General features: G+C 41.2%; 1 protein-coding gene across 2 annotated transcripts in view; it reads left to right on the top strand.

Moving 5' to 3' along the window:
- The window catches only part of slc6a17 (solute carrier family 6 member 17), a 29,326-nt gene extending 6,339 nt beyond the window's left edge, over nucleotides 1-22,987 (top strand). For both annotated transcript variants that reach the window (XM_074681420.1, XM_074681421.1), the window contains 10 exons: nucleotides 4,196-4,353; nucleotides 6,202-6,328; nucleotides 9,243-9,424; nucleotides 10,128-10,238; nucleotides 12,728-12,969; nucleotides 13,065-13,257; nucleotides 15,614-15,806; nucleotides 15,918-16,077; nucleotides 17,208-17,370; nucleotides 18,255-22,987. In XM_074681420.1, the coding sequence (XP_074537521.1) occupies nucleotides 4,196-4,353; nucleotides 6,202-6,328; nucleotides 9,243-9,424; nucleotides 10,128-10,238; nucleotides 12,728-12,969; nucleotides 13,065-13,257; nucleotides 15,614-15,806; nucleotides 15,918-16,077; nucleotides 17,208-17,370; nucleotides 18,255-18,617 (1,892 nt within the window). In that variant the 3' untranslated portion in view covers nucleotides 18,618-22,987. The remainder of the gene's footprint in view (nucleotides 1-4,195; nucleotides 4,354-6,201; nucleotides 6,329-9,242; nucleotides 9,425-10,127; nucleotides 10,239-12,727; nucleotides 12,970-13,064; nucleotides 13,258-15,613; nucleotides 15,807-15,917; nucleotides 16,078-17,207; nucleotides 17,371-18,254) is intronic.
- The last annotated feature ends 2,894 nt before the right edge of the window (nucleotides 22,988-25,881 follow it).

Here is a 25,881-nt window from a genome sequence, read left to right as displayed (position 1 = left end):
GGATAGCAGCCAGTTAGCTTGACTTGACTTGACTGAGTGCTGAGAAAGTAGCTAGCCTGGACAAATCCTGACATTTTAAAGCCTTATTCACACAGATTAAAAGACTCCAGCTGTAATCTGTTAGTTGTTGGGCTGTAGTAGAGTTGGTAAAGGGACTTTGAGACCATTATGAGCAAACCTCGCTAGCCTAGGTTTAGTAAGCTGGTGCTCCTGGTAGCTTCACATGATACTGTTCAGATGGAGTACTAATAATTTTCTTGAGTGAGTGATTCAATATTATGTTTTAACCACCTTTTTGAGGAGTTAAAGTCTTTGCACACTGAATCTGTTTTTTTTGGTAAGCGTTTTTTGGATCTGGAATCCGAAAAAAAGGTCACACACGGACACCTTGCACTCCGTCTCCGCTGTGCTTATTTTGCATTATTTACAAAAAGTTCGCATTACGAGAAAAGTCTTCATTCATCAGCTTAACATCGGCCAAAATGTGTGGAGAAAACATGGCAGAAAATGTGAAAATGTGATGTTGCAAGTTTCGCAGATGCGTAAAAACGCAAAAACTAAAGCTGTTCCAGAAAAAATATTGGGACAAAGGTTTCCGATCCAGTGTGCAAGCATGATCGACATAACTTGGGATCTAATTTATCTTTTAACGTGCATAAATTTTGGACAAAAAAAAAACAGACTCAGTGTGCAAAGACTTTTTGGTGTGTATGAGGAGATTTTGTAATTTTACGTAAAGATGTTAATTTGGGCTTAGTGTCTGGATTTTTTTTTTTTACATGTAGGGAATTGTGGTTAATGCACCATATAACACAATAATTACATCTATTAAAAATCAATAAGATCTCTTTTATTATAGTTAGTCAGTATGTTGTGATTTTTGCGTAAAGTACCAGCTACATCACAGACCATTCTGCTTCTCTCTCACACTTATCATCTCCAAGTACTGCGCTCTTCCTGACTTTCCCTTTGTGGGTTGATAAAGTACAAGTCTACTCTATTCTTCATCTGTTGTTGGAGCTGCAGCCTCTTACCTTGATAAATTGCATCCTGTCAACCAATTAGCAAACTAACGGCACAAGTCAGAGGGGCAGTCACTTCAACATTTCCCCGCCTTGTGAGCTTGTGCTGTCAGCAGATAGGAGAGGAGATAATTTCATCCACCCTGCAAAGCAAAGGAACACTGCGTAGTTTTAATGATGTGAGCTATAATCTGTTTTTGGTTTGCTTGCAGGATTCTCAGCCTTTATCTCTGTGGTATTATAATTCACGGGTATTGTGGAGAGATTAGAGGGTGGTACTGGCTGAGATGGAGGTAGCAGAAGAAGAGAGAAATGCTGATTTTCCTCAGCTTTCAGACATGTTCGGCTCCACCTTGTGTGGGAGGTGTGTGTGCAGAGGGTATTTGGGATGCATGATATAACAAAGCATTATCAAATCATTTTAATCAGTGTGTGCCTTTGTGTTTGTGTGTGCGTGTGTGTGTGTAGTGTATATCCCCAGCTGGATTTAGACTCAGAGGGTGGTGTTGCATTGTCTTGTCTGGGCTTGTTAGAGGAATAAGGACTAAGTGTTCGTGATTCATGTCAATCGTCACTCTGTTTCCATCTCCTGTTCACTGAAATTTTGAGTGAAAAACATTCTGCTGTATTTTTATGCACCAGTTTGTGGTGAAAAGATCTTTTCACTTAAGAAACACCACGGATGAATCAACTGATTATTAAAGAAATAATTAACAGTGTTCACTCAATAGCATTCTCATTTAAGTCCAGTTAGACTTAGACTACAGTTATTTACTCATTAAACATTAATTTATATGGTGTAATATAACATATGCTTTAGTCAAATGAGAAAGTGAAGTTCCCTGCTGCCTGGAGAATTATTAATTACCCAACAAATAACCACAGTGTAGTGATTATGTTTTCATCACTACTTAAGACTGAACTTAGTGGTTTAAGAGCTAATTCACAAACACTCTTAAATTAGTCTCATAACTGGATCTTTCCCACAATCCAAAAAGAAATCATACAAGGGATGTCCCGATATTACATTTTCACTTCCGATACGATACCAATACTGCAGCATTGAGTATTGGCTGATACTGATATTAATCCGATATGATATCAGCATTAAACATGCATACTTTTATTACTTATTTTGTAGTATATCTGTCATGTTAGAAAAGGCTTGATTAAGTGATATTATTCAAACAAAGAACAGTAGTCAGCAACAGTAGGTATGAGGAAAAAATGACACATTTATTATTAACCAATGGGTAACAGAAACTGCTTATATCAGAGATTTTAGATGCATTCCGATACGATACCAATACTTGTTTTTTTGCTGATATCGGACCGATATCCAATATCAATATCGGACTGGGACACCTCTAAATCATACCCCTTTTTTAATTTGAGCTCAGACTCAGGGGTCTTTTTTGCTTCTCAAGCTTCCTATCCATGTGTGTGAAGATATCACTGCAGCTGCCCCATTGATTCTTCCAGTGACATTCAGACTTAAGGAAAACGCTTTTATATGCTGAGCTGTTCACATGACCAAAAGAGGTCTAAGAGTTCGACATGTGTCTGTGTCTGCTCGAGGTTTCTGCCTGAAAGGAGGAGGTTTGTCCTCAAAGCTTATGTTTTACAGATGCAGCTAGATGCTAAGAGTAGTTTTACTTTTGTCTTCTGCACCAGTGAGGTTCAGTTTAACATCATTATCAGCTGATATAAGTGTTGCTGGCAGACACATTAGCCCTTAAGGTATAGAGCGTACCATGTGGCGATGTTAGCTGTTCATGTATTTTATCACATCTTTTCTGAATCTTAACCACATTAATTTGATCCTGCCAAGCTGATTCAGAGGAGTTGTTTTTTTCATTTGGCAGAGGAAGTCACCTGCTGGACACAGTGATTTGTTTTTGTAGCACCAGTCTACAAATATGACATAGTCACTCAGCAAAATGCAGTTTGTAAGATAGTGATATTTTTAGAGGAGGTACTAATAGCGCCACTTTAAATACATTAAATTTCAGAGCGCATGTGAAACAAAAGCACTGAGAGTTACATAATAATTGGAAAATAATGCCAAACAAACATGGTTATTCAAACCCGAGCCTAACTAAATTGTTCTTTTAAACATTGGTACTATAACAGCCCTGGTTTTCTTTTTCCTGCAAACAGCGGCACAAACAAGACCTTATGACAAGTGCTCACAACATTTGGTTTGGTTTTTAGTTTTATAAATAGAAATAGTGTATTTGATGAAGTGCAGAGATTTGACTTTGCTTACTGTTTAAATTAAAATTCCAAGTGCAGATCTGAAGTGATAGCACTCTCTGCACAGTCGCTCCTTCCTTCATGTTGAAGCTGATCTCTCACACACTGGCAGGTTAAGGTGTTTTCAAAGTGTCCTGTAATCAAATACTTCAAGGTATGTTCAGGTTACATCCAAAAAGACTTTAATGTTAAAATATTGGAAGGGATGAAACATATCATTCCCATTTCTACAGACAACTGTACCTCTATGCACTGACTCTGAGTAACTGCTCTGCTTAGACTGATATGTTGACAGACTAACCAATCAACTAATAGCCCACACAGGGGTATCTAATGAATGCATTCTGCACCAGTAAAATTTACAAAACTAAAAAGGAAAGATAATAAGTTTGTCTCTCAACTGCACATTTTATTTTCCTCAGTTCAGTGCGTCTGCAGCTCAGAATAAACATCAAAGATCAGAGGAAACAGTCACTCCTGACAGTCTGATAGCTCCGCTGGGTAGCATGTTCCTGTGTGCTTCCTTTGTTTGTTTGTTTTTTCTCTTTTTCTGTCTGCTGTTAGCTTTAATAGCCCCTCATGATGTGATCCGTGTTTTTGATCCTGTCAAATGTCACAGTTGTTTATTTCAACTCCAGCCACCCTGCTTCTCATGGTGTCCCTTCATGTCTTCATGTCTGAGCTGTTTTCAAAAATGTATCATTGTATCTGAGAATTGTGAATGGAAGTTCAGAATAAAGAGAAAGAAATAAAAAAAAATGTGAGGAAGAGAGAGTATAAGTGGAAACAGTTTAGTTAAAGGTCAGGACATAGGGAATGGACTCTAAATATTAAAGCTACAGGAAACAATTTTCCTTTAGACTGTTACACTGAGAAGATGGTGTCTCCATTTACATCACTTTTCTCTGTTCACCCAGGTGCTTACTTGGTGCCCTATTCTATCCTCCTACTCCTTATTGGCATCCCCTTGTTCTTCCTGGAGCTGGCAGTGGGTCAGAGGATCAGGCGTGGCAGCATCGGGGTGTGGAACTACGTCTACCCACAGCTGGGGGGCATTGGGGTCTCCAGTCTGATGGTAAGTTCAACAATAGCACTCACTGAATCTCCTGAAAATGTGTTTTCATCTGCCACTTCTGCCTAATGGATGGTTTTAAGTCGGAAAATACCCAAGAGCCTCAGCTCATGGGCTAAGACGCATGTCTATGAATCGTTGCAGACTAAGTTTCATTTTGCAAAGTAGCTGCTAATGAAGGCGGAGAAGGTCAAGACATTAATATAGTTCCCACCTTAGGGGCCATTTACACGACAACGGTTTAAGGGTGAAACGCAAAAGTTTTGTTGCGTTTCAGCCTCGCGTTTACACCAAAACAGCGTTGCAGCCGACCTAAAGCGCAAACTTTTGAAAACGTCCTCCAGAGTGGGATTTTTCTGAAACGCTGCCGACACCGTTGCCGTGTAAATAGTAAACCGGCGTTTTCAGTGGAAACGCTGACGTCACACTCTGCCTCGCGTGAGCGCATACAACAGGACAACAGTATCTTGTTACGATCGTCGCGAACTACTGTGTCGCGCTTGTGCTGCTGAATCTGCTGACTGTCTTCATACAAAATGTGCATCTGTTGCTCCACTTTTGCACTTAATATTCCCTAATAGACCAGATGATCGGCTCAACTCTACTTCAGTGGAAATCTCCCAGAAGCTGCTTCTGGACAAGACAGTTATAGCACCAACTACAGGCCTGGCATGCTTACTACAGCGTCTTCAGTCCCTCTGCGTTTCCGTGTAAACACAGATTTTTTTCACTGCATTTTCACAGCGTTTTAGCGTTTTCAGATAAAACGTCGTGTAAACGGGGCCTAAGTATAAAACCGAGAATTCATCCCTTTAGGGTAATACTGGTAAAGACTGGTAAAAACTGGTGTATTTTTGTTCATGAAGCTGTATAAGGACAAAGAAAATCATATTTTTCTTTTCTGGTCATTGTGAAAGTTATTAGTCCCTGTGTCTGAACTGACTTGGGAAAGAAAGCTTTAAGATTATTTTCTCCCAATGTGTGAAATAATCTGCAGACTAATCTAAAACTTCAAAACTTTGTTATTCTGATCTGTGAATACTTTTTGAGGCAATGAATGACCCTGCTACTAGCATTTCATCTCTTATTAATGCTGAAAAACCTCCTGACACATTCCACTCAGTCATTGAAAACTGTAAGCAGTATTGTACGCATACACATTGTCTTTTCACATTAATTGGTTTAGTTTTTAAAATGCCAGGACCAAACTATTTGGTGCTGTGTATCCTATTGTGATTTTTCACCTTGAACTTGTCACCATGTCTGAGCTAGAAATGTTAGGTGGATAGACAATAAACATGCTGTCGATCTCGGCCTGCTCGACTCTCTCTGCCATGCCATTTTACTTCCTCTTCATGTTAAACAACAAGCGGCATGCAAAGACCAGCGCTGATCACTGTCATAATCTGTCTCCATCAGCTGCAGGAGCAGTGACCCATCATATCCCCATCCCATCAGCCCAAAAAAAAAACAAAACAGGCAGCAAGCAGCAGATCTGCAGTATCTCTGACCTCTGGCGTCAGTCTTTTCTGATAGTGATTTCATCTTTCTAGCTCTAAAGAGGGGAGACAGACCTGGCAAGGGGCAGTGAGGCATGTGGCAGCCTGGATGTGGCATAGAGAGAATCAGCAGCTATAAATACTGCCTCATAGAGGACCCCAGCCTCTGCTGCTGAGAGCAAACAGCTCAATAATTCATCCACACACACTGACTTTAGCTGTGTGCTCAGCAGCAGTGGCCTCACTGAAGAGGAGGTGTTTGCCTGAACAAACTGCATGTGTTTGTGTGAAGAGGTGAAGGTTGTTGCTGGTGGTGACGAGTTCTGCTGCTCTCTCTCTCATTTTCTCCCAGGTTTGCGGTTTCGTGGGCCTCTACTATAATGTGATTATCGGCTGGAGCATCTTCTATTTCTTCCAGTCTTTCCAGTATCCACTGCCTTGGGCTGAGTGCCCCATCACAGTAAATGGAAGCCAAGCCAGTAAGTGCAGAGCACTGCGTTTTGTACAATACACCTGAATTATACAAAGGATTCACAGTAAAGGACGAGTGCTGCAGAGCCTTGCAAGACTAGGCCACATTCAGCAAAATATCTCAGCAGATACACACAGGCCTACAGCTCTGCAGGGTGTTGTTTAAATCTGCAGAACATGTCTTTCCCAGGATGCACTTCATCAAACAGAGCAGCCCTGCCGGCGAGGCCTGTCAGATATTATGACCCCAACAATGTCAGAACCCCAAATGGCTATCAGTTGGTAGCCTGTGGTGGAGGCACATGCAGGTTCTGGCAGAGTAGAGGGCATCAGCTTTCATTAATACGCAGGCCCATGATGTCGACTCTGTTCATGATTAAGATTGCAGCCGGGGGAAACCATGGGACGTCCAGTATGAGTCTTCCCCATGGAGACTTTTGACTTGTGGAATTAGGGGGTGATGTTTGGCTTGAGTGGTTCCTACTTTATCTTGCACGCACAAAGAACACGCACAGGTGCCACGGTCTCTGCCAATGATTTCACACTCATTACGTTACAGAGGCGGTAATGTGCAAAGAGAGTGAGGTACATACTGAAGATGATTATAATGCAAACAAAGTGTCTCAAAATTTCCTTTAGAAATAAAAGAGGAAAACACAACATCATGAAAGCCTTAGAACAAAACTGGCAGGGCTTCTTTAAGCCTTACAATGAGATTAACATTTATGTGATCCAGACCTTTTTGTTTCATGACAATGTGATTAAATAGTTTGAACTCTTTTAAGATACACAGGTCAGGGCCTGGTTCACGAAAGGATTGTGTGGCTTTTTGCCTGCAAATAAGCTTAAAAGACATCCTCTAATTCACAAAGAATGCACAAAGGGTTAAATGCACCTCCCAGCTCAGCCCAGACACAAACAGGCTGTGCCATTACACACAACCAGAGATGTTGTTTTCCATCTTAACAAGCTGCTCTGTTAGCTAGCTTGAGGAAATACAGCAGATACTGTGAAGTTTATGTCACATTATATCACAAATGTCCTCACAATGAACAAAAAGCGTCCACTTATTGTCTTCATGTGGACAGGAATGAGCTCAGTGCAGCTCTGCAAAGCAAAAGGTGGAGTGGGTGACAGCTCGTCTCTACTATAAGACTCAAAACTGGAGTGAACTACACAGAGCTATGTGACATAAATGCTGTTAACGCCCACAACCTCAGTTAACGCCCCACCCCCTGTCGTTCAATATAAGATCATGAAACTGCTTTCAGTCAGAAAATCAAGACCTGTGAACTGCAAAACTACTATAAAAACTTACAACACTACCTGGTTCAATAGCTTTAAGAGGAATAAGGCAAACATAAGACTTTTCTGAGTTAAGAGAGGATCATATTTTCCTCGTAGGATTGCAGGTTTTCTAAGTAGGTGATGCAGTTTGATAATAAGGGCTCGTGTTTAGTCAGGCACACAAAAGTGCTCATACTTTTAAAAGCTTAACAATAACTAGTTAATAAAAACTGAAATACTGTATTAATCATGATTGCATCACTGATGATGAAATAAAACATTTAAACCTGTGAAAATGGATTCTTCTGTATTGAAGTATTAAATTCATCTGGGCTGCCCTCTGGACCCTGAGGAGGTGGAGGCTGACAGGAGAATGATGGCTAGGCTGTCCTCGCTGATACACAACATGTCCCACCCCTTCAAAAGACTTTTTATCTTTATTATTGTAGTTAAGTAGTCCTGTATATGTTTTTTCTAGGCTACACTTTGTTTATTATTCTATTTCACATGCACTTTCTTTTTCGCCGCTGTAACTCTGTAATTTCTCCTATGTGGGACAAATGAAGGATTATCTCATCTTTAAATGTCATATAAGTACATCTGTGAGGGCTGCTGGTCAGTCAAGGAGGGGAAGCTCATTTTTTTCCGGCCTACATCGTAAATTTTTTTATTTATTTAAACGTAAATTCTACCCTCCTTGCCAGCTTGCTAGCTGCTGGAGCTGCTACGTGAGACTACGACAGGCTGTAAGTGTGAGTGACGGGGGGAGAAGCTCCGCAGCTGTAGCTGTAGCTGCTTATTGGTGAAAAGAGAGAGAATCTTTAAACACAACACTCGTCGTTTTTAAGAAAAGTAAACTCACTGGGGATTGATAAAGCCTCCCTATCAGTCCAGAACAAGTTAATGTAGAACTCAGAAGATGCTCCTGTGGAGGGTTATATTTCAAGATCGCTGACTGGCTCATTTCACTGTCAATCAAAAAGGGATTCAGCCTCAGACAGATCGTCCAATCATCATGCAGAAGCCCAGCGTCCAGGCCAGCCCACTGCCTCATAGACCCCCAGAGACGCTGAGCGTCCGATGGGCGGGACAAAGCCCAGCATTTATCCAATGACCGTCCAGTTTCCACAGTGGAACAACCCACTCTACGCTTCCCAGCTGAAGTCAGAAGACGCTCAGCATCCGACTGTGTTAAAGCGCTGAGATGCTTTGGGGATGAACGAGAAGGAGGTGGAGCCAGTTACCTGTGATAGGTATCTGATACTGAACAAAAGATGAAGGAATTCTAGTGCATATTTAGTGAATGAAATGTACACACAGCAGAACATATCACCACTTTTTTGGGGTCATTTTAAGGGAAGCTGAGCTTCCCTTGCAGTCTTAGAGCAGTCACCACTGAAGTACATTTTGCTGTTAAAGCTTTTAGTCAGTTGCATAAAATTATGTTTTTTCAAATCTTTAACTAGATCTTTATTCGTCCACCATGGGCTCATAGAATCCCAGACTCTTTAAGAAGCTTCCCCTGAAGTTGCAGCTGGTCTGACATTGATTCTGATCGATTCTGTTTGTCTGTAGATGTCACTCTTAGAGCTGTCAGTGTTTTTCATCTCCCTCCCTCTCATGTTGCTGTTGCAGTCGTGGTGCCAGAGTGTGAGAAGAGCTCAGCCACCACTTACTTCTGGTACCGCCAGACTCTCAACATCACCAGCTCCATCGACGACACAGGTGGCCTCAACTGGAAGATGACCCTGTCCCTGCTGGTGGCCTGGATTCTGGTCTGCCTGGCTGTCATCAAAGGAATCCAGTCCTCTGGGAAGGTACCAGGATTACATGGCTTCACGGCAGGGGCAGAGTGTGTGGAGTATAGATCTTGCCAGCACTTCTGTGGAAAGATGTGCAAATTGTTTTTACTAAAGCTGTATTAATCAGTGATTCATCAGTTTCAGAGAGTGTTTCCGCTAATACCAAAGCTAAGATGCTAAAGCCTGTCATCAGCGCACTCTATTTTTGGATTTCATTTATGTTATGGAGGAGACACATGCAACATTAATAAGCTTCTACTGAAGCAAGCAAAGAGCTGCTCAGGATACAGATGGAAATTGCTTTGTTTGGCAACAACTGCAACAACATCCTATTATCTCCATCCAGGGAGTGAGTCATATAGCACAGCGTAACATCCAGCCCACATTCTCGACAGGAAAACACACTGATCGCCAAGGTCTGACACAGCTTTTTATCACGAAACTCAGAAATCCAGTTATCATTCTCTGTGCAGAAATAAAACCTGACAAAACATCTCTGAAAGGTTTCTTTCTTCATCATTTCAAGTGTGAAGGAGTTCTCTCCACGTTTGGTCAGACTTCTCAGAGTCAGAGCCAACAAACACAAAACAGTTTGGGGATTTATTCATTGTCAGTGTGTGTGTGTGTGTGTGTAAGAGAGCTCCATGCGAGGCCTCAAAAAGCATCTCCATGGCAACCCTGTGTGAAGTACGTGACTTTCTCTCCCTCTCTGTCCTAGGTGATGTACTTCAGCTCTCTTTTCCCATACGTGGTGCTGTTCTGCTTCCTGGTGCGAGGTCTGCTGCTGAAGGGCGCCGTGGACGGCATCGCTCACATGTTCACCCCTAAGGTGAGAGAGAAGAGGCGGTTTCTGACCAAACATGATGCAGCTCTTACACAGTTGCCTCAGCTGGATTTGGGATGGTGTTAACAATGAAAATCATAAATTATGTGGTTGGTGACTTCTGTGATCCGTGATGCAACACCGTTTGTGTTCTGGAGGGAAAAACTTAGTTCTTCAGCTCCAGCCCCTGTTGATCCTGATCTGTAACATATAAAAAGTTTCCATTTCGTCCATGCACACGGTCTTGCTGCGTATAGTTGATATTTTTAGCTGCTTTGGCATCAAGGCCATTCAGATCCTCTCTCACCAAAGGGTTATAAATACAAGCATTGTCATGTGTTGATGTTTCCCTCTAGTGGTAAAAACAAATCACTGCATTGAAAGAGTGCAGCATGAAATTGCAGTTTTTCATTGAGGACAGGATGTTCATATAGATCAGTGAATATGCTCCTGTGAACATGACAGTTAAAGGATCCAAGCTGCTGATCAAAGGTGAGCAGTCATAAATTTAATGTTCTTTTTTACTCCAAAAATTGTTCAGGGGATGATAAGGAAAAAAGATCAGCCGCTGAAAAACGTCACCTGCTGCCCATTCAAATCTCGGTCTTTGAGGGATGTGGAGCTCTGTGGCTGATCATAAGCAGGGAGACCAGCACAACATGTTTTGATCATGTAATAAAATCTACCCAGTTCTTTAGTCGAACAGCTCCCAAAGATCACGAGAAGAGGATCCATTTCTCAGTTCAGCATTTATTCTGGTCACAGCGCTGGTCCCAAAAAGAATGAGCCCAGATATCCGGGAGCAATACAATTTTATAACAATCATTGCTACACCTACAAGAGGTTGAGTTAAACTAAACACAAGAGAGTAATTGGCCAAAAAACATGACTGACACCACTGTCTCAACCCACAGCTGGTGTCAGTTTTCAGAGTGATGTGCTATCAAAGTGTGTGACTGTTGAATCAGAGCATGGAGCTAGGAGACTGGGTGAAAGTTTACACAGGGTCAAAGAGACCTCACAGACAAGTTGGAGACAGAGGCTATCCTTCTATCTGCCAGATAGATATACATCAACCCTGAACATAGCATGTGACTAGATTAAAATGCTAAATTACGTCAATTATTCTAAAATTATATCACAATCATAGGGAAAAAATTCATGGACGTAATTCATCGTGCTTTCCAAAAATCCCTTTTCAATAGAGACTGACAAAGCGTTACTTATTAGCTATGACTTTAGAGCTACTTAACACTATGAATCTTATTTTCATTAGGAATATGTTGTCTTGATGACACTCTTTGTGATACCATCAGGGCTGCAGCTGACATCTCAACTTGTAATACATACCAAAATCATAATAAATCAAGTGATCAAGTTCTTACAGTCGGATTTTTCATGAGCTGTTGGTGGGGAATTGTTTATAGACAAGTGCTGCACGATTTGGGGAAAAGGTGCGATTTGCGATTAGGTGGACAATATTGCGATTGCAATTGTGCTTGCGATTTAATAAAAAAAGTTGTGTCATGATGAGTCTACAGACTTGCTTGGTTATCATGGAGAAAAATCTGAATTGCATGTGCTGACATTGCGATTGCGATAATCGTGCAGCCCTATTATAGACTGTCTCTTAAATAAATCCTCCTTCTTTTAACACAGAATTTCCTGGTTTTTACAAATGCAGCTATGATATTTTAGCCTGTCTTACTCTTTATTTCAGGACTGTAGTCTACTATAACTCTGTAACATGTTCACTTGCTGACTGCTGCTTTCCGTGCACGTTATTGGCTAAATTCTGCCTCTCAGACTCTTCTGGTCAAACATGATGAAACAAAGCTTTGTGCATGCGTTAAGCAAATTTTTTTGTTGGCCTAAAACAAAAGATTCTCAGGCTAAGTTGAACTTGTTTCATCGTGCAGACCTGGGTTTTTCAGGACAGGGTTTGGTCTTATTTCAGGTTTCTTGTACCTGTGTTTAATGTGCACATACACCACCTGGGACAGGCAGAGTGTAGAATCCAAACCATAGAAGAAACTACAGTGCATAGTCAAAGGTAGTATTGTGCATATGGATTTTTTTTTTTGTAGTATGAAAAGAATTGTGGTGGCATTAACAATGGGACTTTGTGCTGATCCACTGTAATCACTGATGTTTTTGACAAAGGTCAAAGCAGACAATGTAATGAGACCTCCATGAGTTTATCCCTCTATGCTGCAGAGGATTTTGCAACAGCATTCAGGAAATGAAGCACTCAGTTAGAAATGAATTCTTAATCATCAAAACTAAACAGCTTCAACACTCCGAAAGCTGTACTCGTAGGTCGACTCCCTAAGTGTACAGAGGATCTGTGATGCCAAACACTGAAGAGGGTGAAAATATGGAGAAGCTTCTCAGGGTGGGAGCATCAGGGGTCAGGGTTTTTCAAGAGGATGAATTATGTTAAATATAAATTAATCTGACACTAATCTTTGAATGTGACCTTCTCCACTCCTCAGCTGGAAAAGATGCTGGAGCCACAGGTTTGGAGAGAAGCAGCCACACAGGTCTTCTTCGCACTCGGTCTGGGCTTTGGAGGCGTCATTGCCTTCTCCAGCTACAACAAGCGAGACAACAACTGCCACTTCGACGCAGCGCTCGTCTCAATCATCAACTTTGTCACCTCCATCTTAGCCACTTTAGTCGTGTTCGCTGTCCTGGGGTTCAAAGCCAATGTCATGAATGAGAAGTGTGTTGTTGAGTGAGTATGTTATAAAACTACAAAACCTAGCGCCTCTTTTCAGCAACTCTTTGTTTTTCACCTGCTAATAAATCCTTTTTTCATCCCTCATGTAGCAACGCAGAGAAGATCTTGGGCTATCTGAACACAGGTGTTTTGAGCAGGGAACTCATCCCTCCTCACATCAATTTCTCCCACCTGTCAGCCCAGGACTACGCAGAGATGTACGGCGTCATTAAGACAGTGAAAGAGGACAACTTTGGGCAGCTGGGCCTGGACGCCTGTCAGCTGGAGGATGAACTTAACAAGGTCAGAAGCTAATAGAGAATTTGTTCACTCAGTATTTATGAAAAATGACCAAAGATTAAGAGCTTTTTATGTTGAAGTGAAGACAGGACAACTATTGAAAATATTACAGTTGACTGATTATTTCATGTGAAAAAATACTAAGATACTTATTAAAACTGTCATTCATGAACAAAATGATGGTCAATGATGAAAACTAACTCACACTACCAGTCAAAAATTTTAGAGTGCCCCAATTTTGAAGTTATTATTGAAATTCAAGTACTTCAAGTCCAATAGAAAAAACTAGAAAAGTTAAAAAGTAAGTAGTGAACTACCAGAGGTTAAGAAAAAAGGCAAGGTTACCCAAAACTGAGAAATAATGTGCATTTTAAAATTTCTTTAACAACTTAAAGCTGTTCAGCAGCAGTAAAGAGTGACCAAGTCTTGAAAGTTGGCACTACCAACTCCTTTAGGTTTCCCAAGTTTTCTTGATCACTTACATCAGGGGTGGCCACCCTGCGGCTCGTGAGCCACATGTGGCTCTTTGCCTTTCAGTGTGCGGCTCTTCTATCCACTATATAGTTATAAGTAAGGGTGTGCCGATAAATCTAAAATACTGGTATACTGGTGCCAAAGTTGGGATCAGAATTGATCAATACTTGGGTAATGAGATTGATACTTTAGTTTCAGTTTCTCTTCTCTACATGTACTCCTCTCATGAGCTCATCTATCTATCTCTGATCCATCTATCTACCTACCTATGGATAGATAGATAGATAGATAGATAGATAGATAGATAGATAGATAGATAGATAGATAGATAGATAGATAGATAGATAGATAGATAGATAGGTGAACCTTCGTCTCTTCTGCAGTAAAACAGACTTTTGTTTTTGACACGACTCCAAATACCAATTTAAACACAATAAATCTCGCTTTGAAAATTAGAAACGTATATATTTTCATTTTAAGTCATTTCATATATGTGTGAGAAGTGCGTTTGTAAGACCATGTGTGTGATGTGGCTCTTTGTAGTACCATGGTGATTTTTGTGGCTCTTGGTCTCTGACTGGTTGGCCACCCCTGACTTAATCCATCTCTGTCTGTATAAAATTAGTGTTGGAACACACTGTGGTACCATACCCTCGTGAGCATAATTTTACAATATTATAACTCAGAAAGCAGTGTCATGCTAAAGAAATGACAAGGAAAAGGCAATAAGTATTGGAAGAGAGACAGACCATCATTACAACATCATAAAACTTAAAGATGTAAGTCTTTCCTACAGAGAAATGAAGTCAAAGAAAGTTGAGGTGTCAGTGAGTTACGCCTCCTTCACCATCATAAGTTACTCAGAAACTGGTGGAAACCCTGACAGAAGGAGGTCTGACAGACCCAAAACCACAACAGAATCAGAAGACAAGTTTCTGAGAGGGAATGGCTTCTGTGATAGACAGCTCACAACAACAGCTTAAAAAGGTTGTAGTGAGAAAGTCTCGGTTTCAACTCTGAAGATAAAACTCTGGCAGGTCAAACTGCAAAGAGAAAACACCAATAAGATGTCAGGTTAGGAAAAAGATGCTTGCCTGAGCCATTGAACACCCCAAATGGACCACTGAAGGTGGGAAGATGGTGCACGGCTGATGAATCAAAATCTGAATCTTTGGGTAATCACACAGGATTTTTGTACGCTGTTGAATAGATGAACGGGTGGTTCCTCAGTGAGAGAACAAATGTAAACATAGGGTAGGAAGCATGATGGTCTGGGGCTGTTTTGCTTGATCCATTGTGAGGCACCCTGAACTAAAAATGGCTCCACAGCATTCTGTAGTACCCTCTGAAATGAGCCTAGTTGGTCAGGAGTTCATCCCACAGCAACATATTGGCCCAAACCACAAGTCCAAGCTATGACAGAACTACTTCAAGAATAGAGACCAAGGTGGTAAGATTGAAAACACGGAGTGCTCAATTGTTTATCTACCTTAATTCCAGTTAAATGAGACTTGAAACTGCCTTATTCTCAATGAAAGACTGGAAAAATTGGGGTTTTCTAAATCTTTTGACCGGTAGTGTATGTTGAAGGTTAGATACTAGTACCTCATCTATTATTTTTTTATACTATATTATTTCACCTGTGTGACCCTGTTTTGTATGATCAAATGTTGATTATTATTTATTGCATGTGCTGTTGGTTTTCAAATATTATGCACAAACTACATCACTGACCTATTCATCTTAAATGCCATGAAGAACTTTTTAATTTTTAAATTGAGGATAAGTCTGGAATTGTAATTTTTGAATAGGATTGTTTGCATGTAAAACATGACATGTATCTGTTGTGTCCTCCACCCTTCACCCTGTCCTCTGCATCTTTCAGGCGGTTCAGGGCACTGGTCTAGCCTTCATCGCCTTCACAGAGGCCATGACACACTTCCCTGCTAGCCCTTTCTGGTCAGTCATGTTCTTCTTCATGCTCATCAACTTGGGTCTGGGAAGTATGATTGGAACAATGACCGGTATCACCACACCCATACTGGACGCTTTCAAAATCCGCAAAGAGATCCTGTGTGGTGAGCTTAAGTGTTTCGGTTCTTGGTATCAAACTCAGTTTCTTGTGCAGCATTCGATTGAAATGTTTCAGATTATCTTTAGATAATGTCTGCTCTTCATCTCTTTCTTAGTGGCCTGCTGTATCATCGCCTTCCTGTTAGGCCTGCTGTTTGTGCAGCGATCAGGAAACTACTTTGTCACCATGTTTGACGACTACTCTGCTGGTTTGCCTCTGACTGTGGTGGTGATCCTGGAGAACGTCTCTGTGGCCTGGATCTATGGCACAAAGAGGTGAGAGTCTGAGTTTAACAAGAGGTAAGGAATTACAAAAGAGCTTCACTCTGGCTAACTTCAGAGGTATGACAGCTGGAACTGTGAAAGTTGTGATTTACTCATTTTTCAAAGGGCTGAATTCACATTGTTGTGAAGATTTTAAAGTAAATCTGTACATCTGTCGATTTAGTTCCAAGGAAGAGAAAATACAACTTTTTAAGTGACTGGATGCCAAGTCATCAGGAAATCGTAACACTTATAGGTTGCGTCAGGCAGGTTTATAACTCAGGTTGAATTCTAGGTTGATAGCACGGGTGGGACTGTGTCCTGTTTGCTTTACTGTCCGTGCTCCCAGCATACACAAGAGCCTGCTGAAAATTCAGACATCAAATGAACCACAAATTAATGAATGAAATCCCATGTTGAAAATCTAGACTCCTAAGTACAGAATTTATATTTTATATCGAGTAAGTGGGTGGAGATTAATGTATGCTAAGTCTACATCTTTTACCAGAACTCAGATGTTTCTTTGTTTGAGATAATTCTGTGAGCTTTTACTAAGAATGCCCCAAGGACTATATCAGCTGACTCTGAAAAACAGTTTTATGTTTAAACATTGCACTTGGCTTTACCAACATGGTATTTCCAGAATTGTTATCACTTGGTCCACAAACTTCTTAAAAGAAATACATTTTTCTTAGGCTTTGTACTTCATAATATCTGTAAAAGTAATGGAACTACTTACTGATGATTGCGTTATTTAGGAATGCACATTAGCCCGCTGTAAATAACAAAGTTAATAACCAGGTACTTTAAAGAAACACATCTAACCCAAACAAAGATTCATCGGTGAGGGGGAAAGTCTGTCTGATTTCACTTCCTGTTTATCACAAAGCACAAGATATTGAACCTCTGCTCGTGGTTACAAGGTGGTTTATGTTATAACTCAGTGCACTTAAAAAAATGGCAGGTGGCCCATGCTATGTTCTGCTTAAAATACCACAATGCATTGCTTCGTCTTTAATTTATTGTTGAACTTAAAAGGCCCACCTGGTAATGGGTGCAGTAATATACTCTGCCAAGGCCTTAAGAAGGTTTCAGGCTCATTTCCACAGCCCTCAGTAACACTTCTTGTTTCTGTATCTCAGGTTTATGCAGGACTTGGAGGACATGCTTGGTTTCAGGCCGTACACCTTTTATTACTACATGTGGCGGTATGTATCACCAGCTGTCCTGGTGGTGCTTATTGTGGCCACTGTCATTGAGATGGCAGTCAGTCCTGCAGGATACAACGCCTGGGTGGAGTCTGAGGTCAGTCATCTATTTTCAAGAAAAAAAAAAGAAAGCTGATTCCATAAATGCTTTCCTCCTCTTAAAGGGATAGTTCAGTTTTTTTGAAGTGGGGTTGTATGAGCTCTATGTGACCACTAAGGACATTAGATACAGTAGAAAGTTGTCTCCTCTCCCTCAGTAAGACACAAACTGTAATCGATGGTGACGAGGAAATAGACGCTAACAGGGACAGACCGTACCAAATTCAAAGGCTATTTTCTCTGTGTCCACGGATGTTTCCTCTGTATTCCTTTCAGTCTCCATCTGTAGCAGCTCTTCTTCTGTGTACTCCGGCTCATACAGGTATCCTTTTGGTTCCAAAGTGAATGAAAATTCATCGTCGCTGTCATAGTCACTCATTTTGAATTTCCTACGCTGCCTCACAATCCTTTGAGTACAAACAAAAGAATTACGATACTTGATCAAACTTACACGAGGCTAAAACCAGCGCTCGAAACATAGCTTGTTTACATTCCCTACAGCTGAAAGGAGGAGGGACGGAGCGCACGAGCGCTGCGCGTAAGGACACATGAGTTAGTTAGGTCCTGATAAATGTTTATATTTCCGAAGACTTAATGCACTTGAAAAATATTTTATGTAGCGTACTCTTAAACTGTGGTATTACTTTTTGATTTTAGTTCTTGTAGGCAGAGAAAATAGCCTTTGAATTTGGTACGGTCTTTCCCTGTTAGCGTCTATTTCCTCGTCACCATCGATTACAGTCTGTGTCTTACTGAGGGAGAGGAGACAACTTTCTACTGTATCTAATGTCCTAAGTGGTCACATAGAGCTCATACAACCCCACTTCAAAAAAACTGAACTATCCCTTTAACCTCTTTTATACCCGTCTTTGTTTTACCCAGGGTGCAGAGAAATTCCACAGCTACCCTCCCTGGGCATTAGGCATGGCCTATGCCCTTATCGTGACAGCCATGCTGCCTTTACCCCTCGTGTTCATCGCCCGCCACTTCAACCTGATCTCAGACGGCTCCAACAAGCTCTCCGTCTCCTACCGTAAAGGCATGATGAAGGACATGTCCAACCTGGAGGAGCAGGATGAGCAGCGCTTCATCCTCAGTAAGAACCCCAGCGAGGCTCCTTCTCCCATGCCCCCTCATCGCACCTTACTGGGCCCTGGCGGCGCCCACGAGATGACCAACACCAACTACGGCACCAGCACCAAGACGGGCTACCAGAACATTGGTTCTCCAGAGTCTGAGCTATGATCGTCTGTGTGCAGAGATCCTCCTGGTCCTTTACACCCGGCTTTCTCAGAGAGAGGGAGGTCAAGAGGAAATCCACTGCTGCTTTCTGCAGCGTTCATCACACCTTAACCCGCAGAGCTGAGTCCCTTCATCACCATTTTCTGCCCCATCACTCATCATCTGTGGTTCTGACACTGCTACTTGTTGCCAGTTGAGCCCCACATGGGAAAGAGTCCCATCTGAAACAGCTTTTTCCATCTGCCCACATAGCAGAGAGTTTAGGGAATGGTGGACAGAGTGAAGCATGGAAAGTTTATTTTGGCGGCTCAGATTCAGGCTTTGTGTTCTTGTGAGCTCTGTCTGAGGTTAAAGTGTGTGCAACGCCTAAGATTTACGCTGTGCTGACCCGTAAAAGTTTGTTACTTGTTCAAATACGGTTATTTTTGAGATTATTGGATGCTCTTACATCAGGGGATCATCATCTTATTCTGGTTTGGATGTAGACGATTGTTATTTGTGGAGAAAGAATGGAAGGAGACTCACTTTAATGGACTAATAATCATCAAAAAAATCATTGTCATCAGTGTTACAAGCACACTGCATCTACAGCTACATCTTTATTGTGCCTATCATACATCAGCAATAATATTCAGTCAGTCCGTGTAAAATGTGGGTCTCCTTTTATTCCTACATTTGTAGAATACTGTAAATATGTGTTGTGCAATAGTCTGAAGATGTCAACGTAAATCTCGTTTATACACTGCAGTAGTGCAAAGTGAGGGGGAAGTTTTCCACCTCTTCGATTTTTCTTTGTTATCATAAAAAGCACAGAGGCAGACATGGTTAGAGCATCTCTGAGCCTTAACACGGAGCCGTACTTTTCTTTTCAACCATCCGTTCTCAAGTCATATCTCTGCTGTTCCCGTCGCAGCTGGCCCACACAAAGCTTTTCCATTTTAATCAATTATTTCAATCAAGCGTTTCCATTTTAATCAATGCCTTAGAAAGGCTGGGTGGGGTGTGCACAAGCAGAGATAAGCTTACGTTTATGAGCTTCACGCTTGGTCTTTGTGTGTGTTAGAGCGGAGAAGGCACTAGAAATATAAGCAGTTTTCCCCTGTGCATTAGAAGTGTGTGTTTGTGTGTGTGTGTATGTGCATCGGTGTGTTGTTCGAATGCGAGCCCCTGGTGACCCTGACGCTTTAAAAATAGAGCAGCGTTACCCAGGGGAAGCCGTGGCAACAAGGCACAATGGAGACAGATCCTCATGCGATGTTGAGGAGGAGGAGGAGGAGGAGGACGAAGAGAGCGGACACCTCTCTTTGTCTGCTTCACCTGCACGGCTGTTTGTGCAGACACAGGAGCGAGATGTTTACTGTGCTTCATGAGTATCTCTCATTGATTGAGAGGTTCACTGCCACGTGGACTTGCCATACTTTCTCTAAGAGCGTTGATGTTTGGGTTTAATTGTTGTACATTCCTGAAATCAAACATCTTTTCATAAGCACTACAGTTACACTTTGATGTCTTTATGTGAACTGAGGTGAAACACAAAAAGCCCGTTTTATTTTTGATGTATAACATTGTAAGACAATGTATGTTTAAGGGCAATGTGGAAAAATTTAATGTGATAAATGTTCAGCACAAGTGGTGATACACTGGTTTCACCACTTGGGGGCTCTTGAGGACGGCAGAGGAAGACATGATGCTTTCTTGGTATCGTTGCCCCTCCCTGAAACGACACTAAGACTTGAGACTGAGCAGACTAGTGAGCACAGTCAGTCACATTGTTTGGTGCCTCAATAGCATCTCTGTCGTCTGTTTGCCTTATGCTTTTGTCACTTTGTTCTCTTTGTTTTGTGGTGCGTTTGTGCAGAGTTTTGAACAATGTCTTGTCTCATTCACTTGAGCACTTTAATTAGTTAAAGACCCTGGAGTTGATGTTTTAAGGATTAACTGTCTGTTATGTGGAGATTGAAGATAGATTACATGCATACTGTCCAATAATTTATATTGGTTGACAATAGTTACATTTACAAAGAAAGAATTTGCTAAATGTCCCTAAAAGGCAGGATCTGTATGTTAATGCTGTGATATGTTGATGGAGTTATATGTATGCTTATTGGAGATAGACCGATATGGATTGTTCAGGGCCGATACCAATACAGATTATTTGTAGAAAAGGAGGCGGGTAACCGATATTTGAAGCCGATATTAATTTGCAGTCAAAGTGAAAATGTTGGTGTCAAAATTTTGAACAATCAAACTCCAACACTTAACTGCATTCAAATGCCTTCAACCATATGTTTATTAAACAGCTCCCAGGCTTAGCAGCATGTTTTATAAAGTTAAATTAAAACGTAAAAATTAAATAGCTAAAGTTTTCTACAGTAAATAAAGTTTTCCAAAATTTCAATGTAACTGCAATAACTGTAATAACTGCACTGCTGATTGGCTGTTACCCAAGCCATGGCTCTGCTTGTAACCAATCAGATGGTGCTGTGGGTGGGGCAGTGCAGGGTACTGAGTAGTGACTGCAGACAGCGGAGCTGCAACAACACAGTTTTAAATTTGTTTCTCATTGGCTGTCGGATTAAAAAAAGGCAGATACGCCTCAAAATGCCAAATATCAGCCCCCGATAATCGCTCTATCCCTAGTGCTTATACATATCTATTTACACTTCAGTGGTTAATATTGTTCATTTATGGACTATTCTCTTATCTGCCCTCTTATTTCACAGATGGTACACAGAAACTCATGATTGTTAAATATCCTACCATGATAATCTTAATTTTTGTTAAGGGATTTATATTTAAAAAGATGGATACTATAAAGTCAAGTGCAGAAAATGTCACAGTGTAACAATACAGTGTGATATTTTTAACTACACTGTGCTCTCAATGGAAAGGTGTCTTCTCACCATTCCCACTCGCTAATATGTTACCCGTCAACAGACTAACACATTTTGAAACATTTTACGATACCAGATTATAAACCTGTTTCAGCACTACAGTCTGGCCCGCAGGTATTCAGATGTACCAAGACAACACATGCACAAGAGGCCAGATGATTTGCTCACCTACTACACAAATAGCACATGACTTAAAGTGAGGACACTGCTGAGCTCACCTGCAGCTTTGTCTTAAAGCACACTGACAGAAGCACAGACAAGAGAGCACAAGAGTGAATTTCACTGGTTTGTATCAACTGAATAGGTTGCAGTCACCTGTAGATCGTTTAGTTTTTACCTCTGAGGGGTCGCACACTGAAATACACTGCCGTCATTTCAAAAAGCTAAACTGTACTGTTAGTTTACACTGCACTTCCAACTACTGATGAATCTGCACAGTTAAGATCTGAGTAATGTCAGAGCACAAGGAGACTTTCAGCAGCAGCAGCAGCACAAGAGACACAACCAGACAAGGGTGCTGAACGGGGAGGGGAGCGTAGGGCTTTTCTGAGCATCATGAACCGACAGGGGCCCCGAAGCGTAAGAGTGGGGTTAAGCGTGATATTTTTGTAGGGCCCCCTGCTTCCAGGCACAACACACTTTGTGTTTAAACACTTCCATTAGTCTTATCATGTTAGCCAGAATAGAGTAGCGTCTGCACTAAGTATTCATATTTATTCCAACTCCAGGGTCTCTGTGTCTCGTCCATGTGTCTGTTGTGTTGCATTATGTACTACATGGCAACTTGAGGAGATTAACCCAGTTAAATAACTGAGATTAACTCAATAAAAGTAGAGTAAAAGTGTGTTTATTTGACAGTGCAAATAGTCTAAATGTGACCAAACTTATAGTTATATTTATAGTATTTAAGAGGATGTATTTAATCTGTACATATTGATGTACATTCAGATAAATTCACACTAAGTATCTATAGTGAGATTGACAGGGTGTATACTTGAGCTGTAAATAATAATTGTATATTTTGAGATATTTTTTGATTTTTGTACTGTAGGTAAAGTTACTTTGGTGTCTACTGGTTGTTGGTGTTAGTGTGTGGTTGTTCTGGCTGTGACTAAGTGTGTGAGAGTGTGTTTTTGTGTGGATGTGAGTGTGTAAAGTAAAGGTATATGTAGGTTTTTGGTGTTTAAATGTGTGTTTTTTTCTCCTCTCTCAGTGTTGTGTGCTGCTGATCTAATCTGGTAGATTAAATCCTGTTGTTACAGAGAACTGGGACCACTAATGTAAGCAATCTCTTCTCTTCATTATTTACATCTGTTTCTCACTGAAACTCTGAGCGACTTCAGCACAAAACTGGCAACGCAATCAAAAGACTGTGACTTTGACTCAAATACAGAGCAGAACTTTTATTTGTTGAAGACAGTGATGGACTGTAGGAACATGATGGAGCAAACAGGAAATTAAAATAACCACTTTTATTAAACAGAACATGCCTGTGTGTTTTCTGTTCTGACTTATGGGTCTGTACTCAAATGCAAATGTGTGTTTTTCAAGGTTGAGAAGTTTTACCCACACAATATTTATGATCCATGGTTTATGGTCAAACAGGTCATGAGGAGGTGCAGATGGCCTAGCAGTCTAGGTCACACCCCATGAGGTTCGCCCTTAAGCGGGTGGCCAAGGGTTTGAATACAGCCAGGTGGCCTGTTTCCCACGTCATTCCCCACTCTCACTCTATTTCCTGCTCTAGCCACTATCCTGTCCTCTCGGATTGAAGGAATAAAAACCCTGAAAAAAATTACTTAAAAAACAGTTCATGATTAGTAACATGAGAAATGTCAATAAAGTAAGATAATTCAAATAATGTGATGCTGTTTGGACTAAAAATGAGACAAAACTAAGAAAAAACAAAGGTCTTTCTAAACATGATCAAGTTTTATACAACCCCCATTTCCAAGAAAAAACATTATAATGCTTTGTTAAATACTTTTTTTATTTTGATGTGCAAATCATTCAAACCCTAAAGTAGAACCAAGACAACATGTTGAAAAATTATGAATATTGGGGAGAGAGAACTATGCATTTTTTCAAATCAGCTGGGATAGGGACAAAAGTCTAGAAAAAAGTTTTTAATGCTTGTATCAAAGAAAAAAATAAATGGAGGCTCTCCAAACTAACTGGATCCTACTGTAGCTGAAAAAGGTACAATAGAGAGGCTGAGTCTCTAAGAAGTCATGATACAAGGAGGTTCACTGCTTTGTGAGAGACTGTGTGAGCTATTCAACAATTCAGAATACTGTCCTGAGAGGCAGTGGCTCTCCAGGGCCCAGGCTACATGACTTTATAGTGGAAATCAATCCATATGCATTTTGTATGTACCATAATAAAACATAATCCACAAATGTGGATAACTTCCTTTTAAAATAGACTGAGGCTAAGTGAAAAAGTGTCCAAGAGCTAATGAATAAAATGAGACATTCTTTTCTGGATTTTGTGGTATCGCTTTTCAACTGTAAAAAAGGGGAGGGTTGTTGCCTTGTTAGCACCATGAAACCCAAACACCAGGATCCTTGAAGGTATGGGGATGCTTAAGTGCCCATGTTTGGTATTTTACACATCTGGGTTGGCACCATTAAAGGTCCCATATTCTGCTCCTTTTCTTCAGTTTAATATGGATCATTGATGTCTTCATGAAATGGTAGTCACATGTTTTGGTCCATAAGCCAATAAATCAAGCACAGCAGCATTGTTTCCAGGCTCTCATAGCCCCTCTGTTCAGAACGCTCTGATTTAGTGGGCGTGGCCTTCATATGTAAATGAGCCACCGCTGATACCGCCCCACTCTTCCACGTCACTGAGAGCAGTGCCACCACTCTCCAGCAGCGGGTAGAGGAGTTGGCAGGGAGGCTGTTCAGGGGTATCTGCTCCAGTGGACCAATCAGGTCAGACTTGCTCCTGATCGGTCAAAAGAGGAGACGTCGGCAAATCCCCCCAATGCAAATCCAAATGCTCCAAATCCAAACAGCTTGTTTTTCTCGCTTTTTCACGAAAAGAAGTGAAAAGTGATTTTTGCATAATATGGGACCTTTAAAACTGAACAATATGTACAGGTTTCAGAGTGAGGTACTTTGTCATTTAGAGCAAGCAATCTTTCAAATATATTATCACAAAAGACTTATTTTCTTTAAAGGTTGGGTCTGCAGGATTTTCTGCTACCTGTTAGTAAGCGCAACATCAAACTGGGCTCCTTCTCCTGGGCTATGGCAGTGCACATCCACATCCTCCGACCGTAGCTATCCACAGTCCACTATCCTAGCCGCTCAGGATAGCTTTTTCCACTCGCTATTATCAACACGTAAAGTCACTTGTGCACTGGTCACGTTGTCATTGGCTAAGGTAACCACACTTACTCTCTACCCAGAAACGTCACAAAACAACAAGACCATCAACACACAGGCAGAGGACGAGGTTGAGGCAGGCGCACACATTGACTAGAGGCACGAGAGACGATTGAACAGGATTATTCCCGTAAGAGTTGATGTTTTATTTTTTAGAAAAATTCTACTGACCCTACCTTTAAGGGCATTCTCCTTTGAGTTCTCTAATCTTTTCATCCACCAGTCAATGTGGCAAAGTGTTATGGGTTTATAGACCTACTCTATATCTTAAAGTGATAACTAACTGTTGCATTGATTAACCTCAGTATTCCTCAAAATGCATAGTCTGCCCCTTACAGCTTCTTCTGACCCTCTGAGGCAATTTACTCAGGCAGTTTCCCGCAAACAATTTACTAAATAGCTTTTCAGGCAGTTGGTCAGAGACAGACGTAGCCATTTGGGTCGAGTTGCCCGTACTGGCTGCACAGTTTAGTCAACCAAACCACCGTGAGGTGAACTGCAGAGATGCTGAGTTGAGCAGCACAAATCATGTCCAGCCATTTCCAATACAGCAGCTCTGACACCAAGTGGGCCTTCTGCCAGAGTGAAGGCTGAACACACTCATACATTCATCGCTACCCCCGCTTATTATAGGCTGTCGACAGAGACACATCATCTACTCTTTGAGCAGCCCGGTGCATCACCTGCTGCTTCTTTACAGCTGCTCCAGGCAGCTAATAGTGGACACAAGTACAGTAGATGGTATTGATCCACATCAGGGTCAAACAGCAGACACATCAGTCACAGTGATGTAAAGAAAAAAAGAAATTCATTGTTGTCGCTGCTTCTAAACACCTCTCACCCCTACCCCTGTAGCTTCACTTCTACTATAAAGTAGTTTAAAGGGAAGCTGCCTCCCTCATACAGGTGTCTACAGAGTGATCTCATCTCTATTTTACACAACATACACTGAGGTTTCCAATAAAACAAGGACTAATG

The sequence above is a fragment of the Halichoeres trimaculatus genome, unplaced genomic scaffold, assembly GCF_033239565.1.
Source record: "Halichoeres trimaculatus isolate MK-OKI-2021-1 unplaced genomic scaffold, fHalTri1.1 fHalTri1_scaffold_11, whole genome shotgun sequence".
In the NCBI taxonomy this organism is placed as follows: Eukaryota; Metazoa; Chordata; class Actinopteri; order Labriformes; family Labridae; genus Halichoeres; species Halichoeres trimaculatus.
The sequence above is the reverse complement of the archived record's forward strand: the minus strand, read 5'-3'. Positions and strand labels throughout refer to the sequence as shown.